The 15,823-nt window shown below is 46.1% G+C and overlaps 1 protein-coding gene across 3 annotated transcripts in view; it reads right to left on the minus strand.

Annotated features, from left to right (window-relative positions):
* Window positions 1–15,823, minus strand: part of LOC122390716 (kinesin-like protein KIF13A) — a 101,184-nt gene that overhangs the window by 17,940 nt on the left and 67,421 nt on the right. For all 3 annotated transcript variants that reach the window (XM_043383919.1, XM_043383920.1, XM_043383921.1), the window contains exons 8-9: window positions 947–1,083; window positions 325–445 (exon numbers count right to left, since the gene is read on the minus strand). In XM_043383919.1, coding sequence (XP_043239854.1) covers window positions 325–445; window positions 947–1,083 — 258 coding nt within the window. The remainder of the gene's footprint in view (window positions 1–324; window positions 446–946; window positions 1,084–15,823) is intronic.

A 15,823-nucleotide genomic window follows, 5' to 3' on the forward strand; every position in this document is an offset into this window, starting at 1 on the left:
CAATATTGGCATCGCAGCCGAGATAGCTTTTGTAATGCGAGTCCTGTGTAATATTGCTAATAAAATAGAAGCCGAAAGCCGCACAGCTTCCAAAGAATCCTGGTTAGATATAAGGATATAAGACCAAGCCAGCGTCCCTGATTCGGGGGATGACAATGGCCTCGCCGTATCTCAGGATGGCTCTAGAGCCTGGTAGGTGTTTGACAGGATAAAGGAAGCTTCCCAAAATATACAGTTCCAGCCGCAATAAGCAGATAATTTAAAAGCTTTCTACAGACCGGCGCACAACTCGTTTCAGTTTGTCACTCGTTTCTGTATACAAACCTTGAGCAGCCAGGTCAAAACGGAATCCCGGTAGGGGACAAAGTTGTCCGCCTTGGAGCGAGCTTTGCCAGCCGAGGCGTCTGCCAGTTTAGAAATGACCAGACCCAGAGTAGTCAGCGACCTGGAAACGCGGCGTCTTTGATGTCACACAGCTTCACGGTAAGTTTAATTCAACAGCGCACTTCACTTGGTGATCTAACAGGTCCAGCCGTAATAAATCCTGCAACTGCGGATATGACGATAACAGTGGTTGAATTATATCGCACTGATTCCGCATCTGCCATCCAATATTTGTCGACTGCTATCGGCGGATGGTATCTCCCCGGTATGCCAACACCTCTGGCGTCATTCGTGCGCGAAAGCCGGCTGCGGTAGCCGGCGGGGAGCTGTAATTAGATCGAGCGCGCCCTGGCCCGCTCCGGGCGACAGGGCAGCGCCGGGGCGACAGCGAGTCGGAGCCGCGGCTCGGCGACTCAGTACGATCACCGGAGCGGGTAAACGGACTGTCTGACGACAGGAAAACATACCGCTGTAGCGGCGTAATGCGTCTCTAGTCTATCCTAGTCCAGTTCACAATAACCCAGTCTAGTCCCCTCCGCCCCCATCCCGCGGCAGTACTCACTTGTTGATGTTGCTGCCCTCCTTGAGTCGGTCGCCGGCAGCACCCGTTTTCACCGCCCTCTCGGAGCCGGCCAGATCGACCAGCGAGATGCGGCTTACCTTCTCACCAGTAACGCCCGACTGCAGGTCGGTCAGCGTCTGCAACAGACAAAAATGAACCTCATATATCCGATGGGAGGCCATTCAACACCTTAGCAATGCGCGCGTAAGCTTAGTTCCCAATTATTAGGCACAAAGGGTCTCACACAGCACATAGCGGACGGAATGGAGCGAGAGCCCACATCTGAAAGTGGTGTTTCTGGGTGTTATAGTAACCGGATATAAAATCGGATCAAATTGGATTTGACTGGGGCGTATGTCCTCTTTTGGAGAGCTTGCGACTAACTATATGACAAAACGCGAGCGACGAATGGCATGTAATGATTCGTGCATATTGTATCGGCAGTATTTAGTTCATTTCTTTCCCAGGTCAATATGGGGCAGTCCAGGGTCATCTAAGGTCCAACTTATCCACGATACCCTGAGGAAGAGCTTAGTACCCACACCCGCAAATGGCTTTTTGGTCATTAAACTTACGTAGTATTGAACGACCGCACGTGTGACGTGAGACTTCAATTGGCATCCAACTGCACCTGTCATAACCCATCGAACCAGTTCCTAACGGAGTAGAAACTACAAGCGCAATAGGTCCAGCCGCTTATAAGTATATACAGTAGAATCCGCGTAATAAATCCACGGATAATAAACAGCCGCTTACTGTGGCCGCTTGAGCTGTTCACGGATTTTCCCCATAGATACCTATAGACCTATAGTTAACAAATCCGCAATAAAGCCACATACTCCGCAAGTCACTTGGGAGTTCCGAAGACCGCAGTAACGTCTCCCCATTCGAAATGTGGCATCAAACCCGTTGCTAAAGAACCGCGCTGGAGCAGCGGTCTGCAGCAGTTAAAGAGTTCTAAAAACAGAAGGAGTTCAGAGCTATCAAGAGCGCAATTAGATACTATGCACTTCAGATAAATGTTTCCACAAAGCAGGCACGCTCGGCTGCTTCGTTGGCATAGCAGGCATGACGGGGAGTGATCGTGGATGGATACGTTGACTTAATCGCTGCGACAGCTTTGCAGTGTGCGCTGGTCACTTTCAGGGGGACAGGCCCCCGCACTACGGTATCTACGGTCGCAGGTTCGGGGGCATGTCCAACCCTAAAACCTACCTTTATACATAAGCTGCATTACGAAAGTCAAATTATTTGGGGTCCGGACCCCCGGGACCCCACCAATGGCAGAGCCCGTGGTCACTTTCACTGTAATAAGCAAGGCAATGAGAAATGTTTGCCTGCACGCCTGTGATGCGGGGGAACGGAGCGTGCAGCTGCGAATTTAGAGGTGGCAAAATGTGGACATGAGGACCCGGTCCAAGTACCAGTCTGGACCCATATGGGTCCAGACCGGTTCCTGGAAATTTTCTGACGGGTCCAACCGGGTCCTTCCATAAACCATACATCTTGCACACTACACAATACACATGATTGCAAAATATGAAGCGAATGCAAAGAAAACATTTCCCCATGTACATATGTTTCTTTGCGCACTGTAGCTCGTGAGTATTCCCAGTGGGAAAAAGGCTGTTTTACATGATGCAACTAATGATACCTACACACAGTTTGTATTAATTGATTTTTGGGGAACGGGTCCAACTGGTTCCGATTCCAACTTAGACCGGGTCCGACTGGTTCCAGAAATGTCCAGTCGGGTCTGGGTCGAGTCTGGTTCCAAAAATGTTCACATTTTGCCACCTCCAGCTGCGATACATGCTTTTTAACGAAAATAACTGACTCCGGTTAATAAACCACCACTTAATAAATCCAAAACACCTTGTCACTAAACTGGATTTATTAAGCGATTCCACTGTATAAGCAGGCCGCGTACGTGCTCACGTGCAGTAGCACCATAATCTTGACACTAGAAAATAGTTACACCAGCCGCTGGGCGCTCAACGGTAGGCAAGGGTAGGCCAATACGGATTAATCGAGGTGTAATATTATGTTATTACCTTTGGGGTCAGGTCACGACCTTGAAGTACTGTCAGATTTTCATGTTAACTTTTAAAGTTAAGCTACAATATATTGTATTTCAGTTGAGACAAGTATAATAACTCGGAACAAAAATGATAGACGAACGCGTTCCGGCTAAATCGCCGTCATCAGCGTCTAGAAGTTCTCCTTTTAGACGCTCATGACGGCGATTTAGCCGAAACGCGTTAGTTCTATCCTTTTTGTTCCGTGTTACTACAATATATATTCAACCATAGATAACATGAACTTGTTATCTATGATTCAACGCATATGTACGAGAGAAACACGCTGCTGTATAATGTATACGCTTGGTGTGATATGTAATCGGATATTTTGTTTAGGCAAGTCAATTTTGACTGTTACTGCCAATTTTGACTGTTACTGTCAAATCATCGGTGTCCATTGTCCATAATTGCTCAATGTCAGGTCACCTATCAAAACACAATCGTTGCAGTCACGTTACAAACTCACAGTGCCCTCAAGAGTGGAGGACGAACTAAACGTTCGCTCGGTTACGGGCGGAAGTGGCAGAGCCTACAGCCGCTGGTCGATGGCCGAGTAAAACAACAAGTATCCGGCCGAGCTTCGCACGCTCCCCCCGCTCAGTTCGTGCACCTGATGGTCGTCGTACCTGTGCCCTCTGTCCGTGTTGGGTGCGCGGCAGAAGGCTGTGTAGTGGCCACTGTCCATGGAACCGAAATGGTTCACCACACCGTACAGGTGGTACCTGTGGTGCTGATGGTGTGCATCCTTGGTAGCCAAATGCGGTGACATGTCCAGGTTTTTTAGCGGAAACAGGACGCTGGACCGATTCTTCTTCCACGCGCCGTCGTTGTAGAAGCGCTGTATGTGGATGATCAAATCATTGACTCTTGGTCAAATGTGCCTACAAACTGCTGAAGAGTTTTATAAGGGCTCTCAAATGCTCTTTTCAACGACAATGTAAACACGAGATGCTCACCAAGCTGTCAAAAAAAAAAAAAAAATGTTGAAACCGGCAAATTTTGCATATGATTACCTTCGTGTTATGATGATCTGAGGAGGTCTCAATGATCCGAAAGTGCTCGTTGCGAGTTATTAATCGCATTTGCGCGTCTTTCTCCCTCTCAAATTTTCGAGATAGCCTGGCGAGCCGAAATACGCTTCCCCTCTCCTCCTCCTCCTCCTCTACCACGAAAAAGCTGGCTGAGACCCCATCCCGAGAGATCATTAAATGAATGACTTATTATTTGGAAACATTATTCCGTTTCTGATTAAAGATGAGAGTGGCTAAAGTTGATACCCTAAATAGTGAATAAAGTACCAGCTGTACAGCGTACATTATTTTCGAAACACCATATCAACTATAAGCATGTATATTATCTTCACGTCATAATTTACTAAAAGCATAGTCAACTCGGCACATCCACTCCCGGTCCATTGCCATAGTCATCAAACACATTAATCAAAAACTCGCACATGTTCAGCCTAGATAAATACCTAAATTGTCCAAAATCGATGATTCGTTAAAGCCAGAGACGCTGCTCCATGCTATATGTGTGCTGGAGGAGTTGAAGGTATAGGTGCTGTCGGAAAGCGATGTGTCATGGCTGTGCGAGGTCATACAAAGTCCGGGCAGACTGTCAGTGCACGCGCGGCTCTGCACCAGCATCGGCCCGTCCGAGAGGTTCAGGTCGACCTGATGGCAGCTGCCGTCATCCGAGCTCAGCCAGACAGGGGTCCTGGGCAGGTGGCCGTCCGTCACCAGACGTGACACGTCCGTTTGGAACAGTGGGCTCATTACGATCATCCTATTCATAAGGTGGCTGCCCGCCAGATGGCTGCAGAGCGTCTCCATCTCCTGCGCCGAGCCGGTGCTGCGCGTCACCATCAGGCAGCCGGAGCTGGTGGACGCGAACGCGCCCTGGTCGGTGCTCGGACAGCCCGAGGACCACGAGGTCGACACGTGAGAAGAGGCGTGACACTCCTCCAGCTCTTCAGTGATGTCAAACAGCTGCAGCTCCTGTTTGCTCTTCAGCTCGCGGCAGAGAGTCAGCTGCTCGCGGGTGTGAGCATGCTCGTGGTTGGAACTCGTCAGGCGAGCTTGCAATGTGCTCGCATCACTGCGTAGGTTACGAGCTAAGGCTTCCAAATTACTCACTCGGCGGGCGTAGATGCTGACTTGCATGCGACATGTCTGGTAAGATTTCTTTGTGGAGTTATGTTCCGCCTCCATCCTCCTTAGCTCCATTTGATAACGTTCGTTAGACAAAAGCGTATCATTGAGAGATTCAGTTGTACGCTTGTGGCTGATCTGACAATCCATGAGTAATGCTTGAATTCGCTCAATATCTCTCAGACTATTGGTTTGAACTTGAGTGATTCTTCTATTGCACTCCAACAGTTGCATTTCCAGGGACAGCGACTCCGTAAGAGACTCCGAGTGGTTGCTCTGACAGTGCTTGAGCTGCCGTTCCAGCGATTCTACCTGAATAACAACTCCATGGTGTTGGCTCTGGGCCACCTCCAATGAGCTCTGCACGCTCATTAAATGACGCTCCTGCTCGGCATTAATGTCGTGCTGCTCGTGCAGTGACGCCCGCGTTTCATTCAGCTGCTGTGAGCAATGATTCAAGTGTTGATGTAACGCACTTGCAGAACTTGCAATGTCGGAAAGCCTGCTCTCCAAAGTCGTCACTTGAGAAGTATAGCTGCTAATTCTGCTCGAACAAGTTTCATACCTACTCTTTTCCGCGTCTGCAGTAGCCTCCAAGTTTGCAATTTGCTTATTAAGGTCAGTACTTTCTTGCCTTACGACTGAAAACTCTGCCCGCAGAGTAGCATAGCTACTCGTCATTGAAGAAAGACTTTCTAACGTTGCATTGAGACGATCTTTCAAATTAAAGTTTAATGTTTGCATTTCATCAGCTTCCTCTTCCAGAGCATTGTAAAGATTGGTCATCATGTTCAGTTGGCCAGAGCAGTTCGTGTACTGTATAGTACATCTTGTTAGCTTTGTACTAATGTCTTGATAGCGCACTCTCCATTCATCAAGTTGGTCGATGCTGCTGTGATGGCTGTTTAGGCAGGCATCCCTCTGAGACTCGATTACAGACAGAGTTGTAGTTACGTTGTTCAGTTGCTCGTGACATGCAGCTTCGTTCTGAATGAGCCTTTGGGCGGACGCTGATGCATCGTCAAGCAGAGCATGACATTTATCGTCATCGTTTTTCAAGAGCGTGTACGCCTCTCGAAGTGCTGAGTATTCTGTAACGGTGATGTAGTTTTTCCTTGAGAGCGTGGTGTACCTTTGTCTTAGTGCATCCAGTTGTCCAGAAAACTCTTCTGCTTTATTATGCGCAATATCGAGTGATGTCCTAGCAGTTACAATATCGAGTGAACACTCACGAAGCTGAGCTTCTGTATCGCTTAATGCATTACGCACATCTTGGAGATTGATTCTCAAATCTTTGACAACGCTCTGAAGATGGGTTTCTGAAAGCCTCGCCGATTCGGCCTCTGATCGGAGAGATATGATTTGCTCTGTCAACGTTTGTTCGCTTTCCTTAAGCGATCTTATATTTTCCTGCAAAACAAGCGAGTTGTTTTGGCATGACGCTAGTGAATCCTTCAGATGTGCAGCTTCACTGAGACAGAGCCTATGTTCTTGTTCACAAAGCTGCCCCGCATTTGTCGCAACGGAGTGATTGCCATGGCACAAGTTCAAAGCGCTTCTACATAAATCCAGTCTAGCATTTGTTCCACCAATATTTCCCAAACAATTTTCATAATTAATTTTCGTTTCTTCGTAGACGCTTCGAATGTCGTTCAGTGATGCCTCACATGAAGCTCGCGATGTTTGAGCATTAAGAATTTCAGTCATCAGCATTCTGCGTTCCTGTTGATACTCTTCTATATGTCTAAGATGTTCCTTTTCTTCTTGTTCTAATGCTGACTGCGTTGCCTCTTCAGATTGGCGCGATGCTGTGAGGTTCACCGAACAGCGGGCAAGCTTGATTTCATTTTCTTCGCTGGTTTGTTGAACAACTGATAAAAACTCTTGCAGGGATCTCAGATCCAACGAACATTTCGAATTGGCGTCAACAAACATTTGATTTTGAATTTCAAGATGATGTATGTGGTCCTGAGCGGCACGCAAAGCTATACTAGTAGTGTTACGGTGAATCACACTTGATGATGCGCATTCATTGTGCACTTCCTCCCATCTTTCAGCTTGCAACTTATAAATGTGTATTTGTCCATTTTGTTCTATATTTTGTTGTCTCACACTGTCCAGTTCTTCTTCCAATTGCCTCTTTTCGCGCTGAAGCTCTTCTATCATCTCTCCAAGAAGAGTAATATTCATTTTTGCCTCAGCATTTGCTTCCAATAACGTTTCTATCTTTCTAGTTTGATCCTCATTGCCACTTGAGCAGCCTGAGGAGCCCGAGTATGAAGCAATAGGGTTGAAAAACAAAGAAGGAAAGACAATCCCCAATGGCTGTGATCCAAAATTTAAAAAGTTGTTGTCATCAGCATACATTCCGAATGAATTATTCAGACAATGCATATTATTCCACTGGGAATGCCTGAATTGGCAATCACTGGTCGCCACCAAATCTGGTTGAGTTAGACATGGCAAAAGTTGGGTCGGTACAGAATCCCTGCTTATTTGCACATGTCCTGTCAATAGGTCTTCAATGTTAACATCGCCGCTGGAAGTTGAAAGCGTATTTGCCGTTGCCAAAAATGGGACAACTGCAAGAAAAACTGCAAGCTTTAGCTCCCAAAAACGAAAATTGCGTATCGATGACATAGCATCGGACAATTTCAGCTACCGTTGAAATGTGAACGAATAATTGAAAATCAAATTTACGTAAAATGTACAAAATTAGGCCCAAATAAGTTCTACTGAAAAGAAACAAAATTTAGAACAATGCAATCAGCATTGGTCTCATTTTTGCGAAAACTGCACGAGATATATTCGCACGAGGAATTTGATCCTATAGATCTTGCGCTTTACAAATGAAGTAAACCAATCCCAGAGAAAGCAAAAATAGTATACAGCTCTGCTAGTCATATGTTCAAATTTTGCTTGTAAAAAAAAAAATGATTTGCTTGGAAGGATCTCAAAGAAATCAGCGTACCTATTGGTTGAAAACACAATCGGATCATCCATTCATCCACCTCATTCACACCTTAACCCTCGCCCTGGCAGGGGTGGGGGGTCGATGCGACCCCCTCCCCCTGAGTATTTTTTTGCGATGCGCGCCGAGCTATTTGTCGGATCGTGCTGAAAGTTTTAATAGCCTCTGGGGCCCTTTTCATAGATCCTTCCTTTGCGCAGGTTTTGGTTTAAAAAAAAAATCGGATCATGTCAGGTCACCGGGCTATAACGTCATGATAGGTACCTACTGGCGTAGCCATAAATCAGCGAAAGGGGGGGGGGCATGGTGTTCGAGGGGGCGACTTTTTCCGTTGAGAGGGGCGCCATTGTCAGTTGTCACCTAGTGAAAGGGGCGTCAGTCTAAAATGTAACGTCATGCTCATGCACGATTTACCAGGTGTTGCAAGATACGAGTACAAAAAACCAGGCTTCGCTGATTTTTCATAAAATCCAATTAATGCAATTTGCAGCCCGATGTTTTTTGTCAAAAAACATTGACCTTGATGAATATTTAGCACGATATATTAAACGAGCTCAGACTACGGACATCTTATTCTCAAAATACGCGTCTATGCGAATTCGAAACGGTAAAATATACGTTGATCGAGAGGCACAATCTTTATTCTTTGCAAAAAAAAAAAATATATACAGGTTCACCCACTGATCCAAAGTGACCTGTGGGCTGCAGCCTGTGGTCCACCGGGGTGGCCGTGCTTAGAATCTCAGACCGCACCTATGTAGGATTCACGCTGCAACTAATTGCCTAAATTGGAATCAAGGAAAGACTTGAACATTTAAGACCATGAGATCCACAATGAGATCCCAACTCATTGTCATACCAGCAGCGACTGCAGTCAGAGGCAACCGAAAGCTGAAATACGTTCTGGATTTTTTTCTCCACAAATCACCTTTACAAATCGATGTCAGGTGCGCGCAGCCCCTTCTTATGGACATGCATGACTGCATGAGTGTCAGATGGGTGAGGCGTGAGACTGTCACATATAGTGGCACGAATGTAAATTGTAAAGGATGTCTTCGGCCGACGTAGTTAGTATAGAAGACGACCTTTGATGACGTGAGTGTGCACAATCGACTTTCAATAGGCGTCATAGATACCTGCTGATCTCACCGAACATTCGCCTTGCGTAATCCCAAGACAAAATATCGATATTGAGGGCAAGGTCAATTTTGCGAGCTCTCCATTGCCTATTAGCCCGCGCCCTGATGGGGTCTGCCGAGCAACGCGGTCTGATGGGGGGGGGGGGGGGCATTTTGCCCCCCCCAAGATCTCGAGAACCACGCAACATAGCGACAAGCGGTAAACGGCGTTGGATAGCCCCAACGGGGAACTACCTTGTGACCCAATTTCATTGACATCGGTCAAACCGATGACGTCACAGGTCAGGTCAAAGGTCGAATTTTCACCGTTTACAGGCATTTCAAGAAATGCGTTGTAAAATCGAGTAAAATGCATTTCATTGAAAATCATCAATGGGGGAAATGTTCTTCAAACACATATTTTGCTATTTGAGGTCACTGATACCAGGTCAGGTCACAGAGGTCAGGTCACTGGGGGGGGGGGGGGTCACAATATGAAAGTGTCGTGTGATACATGTTTTATGGTCCATTTTACATGACAAATGCGATTATGTGGGTCAGGCAGACGTTAGGGCCAGCTTAGGTCACGTTTTGGTCAAGGTCAGGTCAAGGTCAGGTCAAATAAGGTCACATTTCAAAGTTGATATTTTTGCATAAAATGGGTATCGATTCGATGCAGCTCGTCACGGGGAGTTCAATGGTGGTCTCCGTTTTGCGCTACGTGGTCTAGAATTGTTTTACAAAAAATTGAGTTAAAAAATTTGACGTCATCAATTTTTAACAGTTTTTTCGCTATAACTTGGCCAAAAAAAGAGGTATCGATCTAAAATTTGGTACGTATATCGAAGAGCGCAGGGACTATCACATATATTCCGGTTTTTTTCGAAATTCGGAAAATTTGGAATTTTTTTGAGTTTTTTCTAAAAAAAATCATTTTTTTATTTTTTGGGATCAAAATCCCAAAATTTCGAAAATCCGAGATAGCCGTTTTGTAGCGCCGTCTTTTCTCTACACAACCACATAAAGAACTTTAAAATTGCTTGTTAACTGTAGAATTGGTGAGCGTTTCAAGATGTCGTGTTTTTTGCTCATTTTTACTCGAACATGACCTCAGTTTGACCTCAATAACTCCGGACCTGAGGTGACCTGTGACTTGAAATTTTGTGTGAAGGTGTTAAATTGACGCCCGGTAAGGTACCCAAAATTTGGCGGCGCGCAGCTGCGCGCCGCCGTTTTCTCGCTATTTAAGAAAAACCACAGGGGGGGGGGGGGCCAAAATGGCCCCCCATCATGGCGCGGGTTAGTTAACCCACGCCCGTATGGGGGGGGGGGTCGAACGGACCCCCTATGGTTTTTCGCGAATATCTCGCGTAAAAAGCGGCCGATCGCGACGAAACTTTCAGTACCCTCGCGTTAATCAATTATACACCTACTCTGAAAATTTCATGACCCTGACCCAAATGACCTTTGACCTATGACGTACTTTTCGAGACCATGTTTGGTCGGAATCGCGATTCGGCGTATGTCGACTCGCATTAGCCGCGCCTTTGCAGTCTTTTCGTGGTTTTGTGATGAGTGCCCCCAGGGGGTCCGGAAGCGGTGGGGAGTATGTTTTCAAAAAAAAATATTGTTTAATAAAATTTCTTTCATCGGGGGTGTTTTTCTTTCCGAGATGGTTGCCGACCTGCGCCGTGCTCTGGAACAACCTCAGGTGAGTGTTTTCGACTGGTAGATCCTCAAATGGTTGATTAACGAGTTGATTTTCTTGCTGTTTGACTTCTCTCTTGTTCAAACGCAATTGCACACCCATTTTCAATTGATGATCGGTCCGTTGGTTTCAAGCTGACCGATTCCTTTCCGCCACCGTTCCTTGCGCCTGGGGCTCGTCACAAACAATATTTATAATGAGGCTGGCTTGTCGCTTGTCAACATATAGTCTTCACTGCCTAGGATGGTATCTGTCTCATAAGGAATTTAGGACACGGAAGTCTCCCCAAAGTATATAATTTTGATGCCTCCCTTGAGGACATAACCTGAAGCCACCATCTGATACCTGATAGCTACCCACAATTCTCTCCCTTTCTAATGCCTATCATCCCAAAGGTAATCGAGTACATCCCCATTTAATGTCGCCCTCAATGCTGAGATTAGATCTCCCGCTGGTCCTTACACTATATGACGCATACCTCAATCTCCCTCAGACCCACTCTCTTTGTCATACCTCTCTCATTCCACTACAATAAATTTGATCTCGCGTCGACCTCTCAGTCCCTCCCAGCAATTATTCTAACTCCCTCCAGCGGTACATATCAGGGACAATAAACGCAATTTGTTCAATAGACTCCGTGATTAGTGTGAATTTCATCTAGGCTTACTCTTACCTCCCAACGACTTATCGCGCCACATTCCAACATTGGAATCGTGTGTGCTCTTCCTAGCACCTCTTGGGCTCCCTGGCCCAATATCCTCGAACACCTACATCACTTGACCCGGATTACTTGTCTAAAGGTGCAACGCAGGTAGCGATTACATTATTAGCGTTCGTCGATGGGTGTGATTGGTTCAATCAATCTCTGCCGGCCCACTCTCTTCGAACACCTACATCATTTGACCCCGATTACTTGTCTTAAGATCGACGCGGGTAGCGTCAGTTATTAGCGTTCCTCGGTGGCTTATGATTGGTCCGTCAACCTCTGCCGCTCACGGCACATCTCTGTTTCCCTACTAAAACCCCGCGGCCGGACGTTGGTTACTGACCCTTGCAGCCCTTCTGTGAGAGACCGTCTTACGCGTTTTCACCCAACGAACCGGTGGACACAAGCCTGCTACCCCGACGACCGCAGTCTCACCGGGCTCATAGACAGGCACCTACTCAGTACTCTCATGCAGTCATGGCACCCGCAAGTGGCGCCTTTGAATCATTGACCGGTGTGATTCGAAAGACTCCATGACTGAATCTATCCTGCAATTTTATCCGACGCCGTGGAATTCTGTCCTGCAGATGTGTTTTCAAGCGCGTTAGCGTCATGAGTGATGTATGCTGCGATCTTTCCGACGGTGGACTTATCACTTACCTCATCCCGGCGGTATTACTCCTCGCCTTATTATTCTATCATCTTCTTCGTATTTGTCACTCACCTTGGGCGGGGTGCTCCCTCGCCCCGTCTCTCTCTGACCCACCTCTCAGCTTGGGCGTCTTATGGCGTTCTTCGTTCCGATATCTGCCTAACATACTTACTTCTTCCGTAACGTGAGACAGTTCCGATCCTAGTAGACTTAGACGTATCAGCAGAGTCAAAAACACATGAAAGTGTTGCAACATACCTCCTCTTCGGCTAGCATCCATCCTTAGATCTTTTCCTCCTTGTGTAATTCCGGTTTCAATATCTATCGACCACTTCAGAGTCACTCCTTCTGTATCTCCTTACCTGTCTGATCCGTAGAATCCCTTCAGTCCATGTGCGCACCGCTGCGCGGTACGAGCCATTTGTTTCCCGCGACATGAACACAAAAAAAAATCATTGGATAGAGAAATCTGCGCCGCCAAATACTCAGACCATCTACTACTCCTTTCATCTACACGATATTTACGCCTATCAGCCGAAACGTCTCCACCGTAGCTTGCTATATTCACTCAGTGACGTCATATTCCAGGAAACAGACTGTGTTTACACTTGTTGATCAGTAATGACGTCATAAGCTCGTGTCGTCGGCGGTTGGTACATCCTGACTTCTCATCGTCTAACCTTGGACACGCCAACTTTTGGTCGGAATTTCAACTTGACTCTCTTGAGTGTTCCCCGTGGTTTCAATGAAGCAATTCTCGGTAGTGCCCAATCATTTGTGATCATGAATATTTTTATGTGGATTGTTGACTGGCGTCCCTCGCCACGCTGTCGCAAATTTCTCTGGGGTCGTAAGTATTTGCATCAAGGGAACTCTAAGGTAGTGCGCCGGATTAGTCTCAATTTTGCATTTCGATTTAAAAACAATCCAATTCATGTGATTTCCTGTTATCTTACTGAACCGATTTATGAGAGTCAATTTTATAATGCAGATTTTATTGACATACTCGACCAGATGATTTATTAACTTGCAATTGGCAATCGACTTGTGGTGTTCTAATTTAAGGAAGCTCGGTTTACCGATTGCTATGTTGTTGAAGGTATACAAATTTTGGCAAATGTGATATCCAATTATTCGAGTGGGAACATCAGCAATGAGAAATGGTTATATCAAATCAAGCGGGGACTGTGTCCACTTCCAGTCTTGAGGACAGGTTAAACTTTCTGACAATTTTATGCTATGCAACTGGAATTGCGCGGTCGGTTGGCAGGCCGAGTTCAGCACAACAAGCTATGCTTAGTGCGAGCTCTGATTTCTCAACTCTGCCCATTCACCCATTCAGACTAAATTAAAAGAAAGGCAAGAGCAGTAACTTTAACAAGCTAATGGGAACCGTCCAATGGAGAATGGTGCTAATTTCAAACTAAATTGATGGCTCGGCAAAGACTGGTGTAATCAATAGTACGCTCATTGCCATTTCTCCAGTGTTAATGGTAATTTGATTTATTTACCTAGTGGGTACTTTTGCTGGCAAACCTGCTATTATAATCTCAGTCAAGGTAGCTGTCCAGGATAGAGGACAATCCGATAGACAGCCCTTCGTTGTATCTGTTCCGCCATCTGACAAAGTTTGTCATGTTCAATGATGCCTTATAAATTTCAATTCCAGGATATCCCTTTTAAGTGAAACCGCACTGGTCTGAAACTGTTTTGCTAGCATCCAAGGCCAGATATGAGATTAGTGTGACCTGAGGGGTCAATGGTCATTGACATTGAAATTCCATGTTCAATAGATCATGTCAATAGAAAGAGATCAACTAACGGATGTTACTGGGAATAATATGACTTGAATTGTTGCATGTTACTGATTTATCATCTGAATTCATAAATTTCAGTGTGTCCCTCCAAAACTTCGTATAAGTACAGTTGTCAGTAGCTTTTCACACCACGCTTGACATGAGATGACTGTTCTCCTAGGCTTGGGGTGGCAATGTCAAAGTTTTAGTGAGGCGCGCTCAATCATAACACAATTAATTTCCCCATTCCTGTTTTAGCCTATAATTGTCTGCTAATCTAATGTTAACCTGACTCGCGATGTAGAGTTTGGTTTCGACTGACGAAGGTAACCTGTTTCTCCCAGATTTAGACCGTAGAGTTGTTCACCAAGATTTACTAAAATTTTGATCGTATGTGACTGCTGTCAATTTCTCCCCCTTTTTTTGACCACCCGCAAATTTGTCCGCCTTCCTACTGAGGTCAGCGTGGGTCAATCGTTGAAAGAGGGGTTCGTCCAGCTGTCTTACCAGATAATTCGTTTCTCTCAGCAGGTCCCTGTTTGTGCATTGTTCGCGATTCCGCTGAGCTGAGGGCTTGCTGGGCCAGCGCTCTCCAATCCGACGGGACTGGATGTGAGATCTACTGCCCACGCCCTTGGCTTCCTCTGGTCTACATTAGCAATTCACACCTTGCCTACTGATTTGCAATGAAGTATCATACCCTACTCGGATGTTTACGATAAATTAAGTGTAATTTCAATGCAATGATCACTAAATGTTATTTAGATCATTTGAGAATGTGCCCTGTGATCAAAAGCTATCTTGTTTGATTCCCTCATATGTTAGATGTTGAAACGAAGTTGAAACTCAGACCTTTGGTTTGTTATTGCTCTGAGTCCTTTAAACAAAAGATATTTCATCGAATCTATACGATATCTGTAATTTAAGCCAACGCAGAGAGTTAGATGATAACCATTTTTAAATGCTTGTAATTATGAGCTTAGCGGGGATATGACCTTGTTCCACACCTGACCGGCGACCATTCTCGACTCATCGACTCATCGAGCGTCGACTCATCGACGCTTTTGGCGCCGCCTAGTGGATGTAGTTGTAGGTTACACGGGCTAGGTGGCAGTAGAGTGCCACGCATCTCATTCGTACCAAAAGCTTTCATTTATGGGGTCGATCTTTGTAAAGACTGAATTAAAACGTTTTGCTTCGACATCCTCCTCCCTCTTTCTCTCTCTCTCTCTCTCTCTCTCTCTCTCTCTCTCTCTCTCTCTCTCTCTCTCTCTCTCTCTCTCTCTCTCTCTCTCTCTCTCTCTCTCTCTCTCTCTCTCTCTCTCTCTCTCTCTCTCTCTCTCTCGCTCACTCACTCTCTCGCTTACTCACTCTCTCGCTCACTCACCTTCTCGCTTACTCACTCTCTCGCTCACTCACCTTCTCGCTCTCTCTCTCTCTCTCTCTCTCTCTCTCTCTCTCTCGCTCACTCTCTCTCGCTCACTCTCTCTCTCTCTCTCTCTCTCTCTCTCTCTCTCTCACTATGATCATTCACATTCGCCCTCTCACTCACCCACTCATTTCAGTCAGTCACACGCAATTGCGTGCCGACACGAGGGACCTCTTGCGGCAGTTTAGGGAACCAGCTTGGTCTATTTCACGCTAGGCGGCACTGCTAGTACTGTCAGCTGCATCTGAGCGCTGTCGGAGTTTGTG

Source organism: Amphibalanus amphitrite, unplaced genomic scaffold, assembly GCF_019059575.1.
Source record: "Amphibalanus amphitrite isolate SeventyFive unplaced genomic scaffold, NRLGWU_Aamphi_draft 000406F_arrow, whole genome shotgun sequence".
Taxonomy (NCBI): Eukaryota; Metazoa; Arthropoda; class Thecostraca; order Balanomorpha; family Balanidae; genus Amphibalanus; species Amphibalanus amphitrite.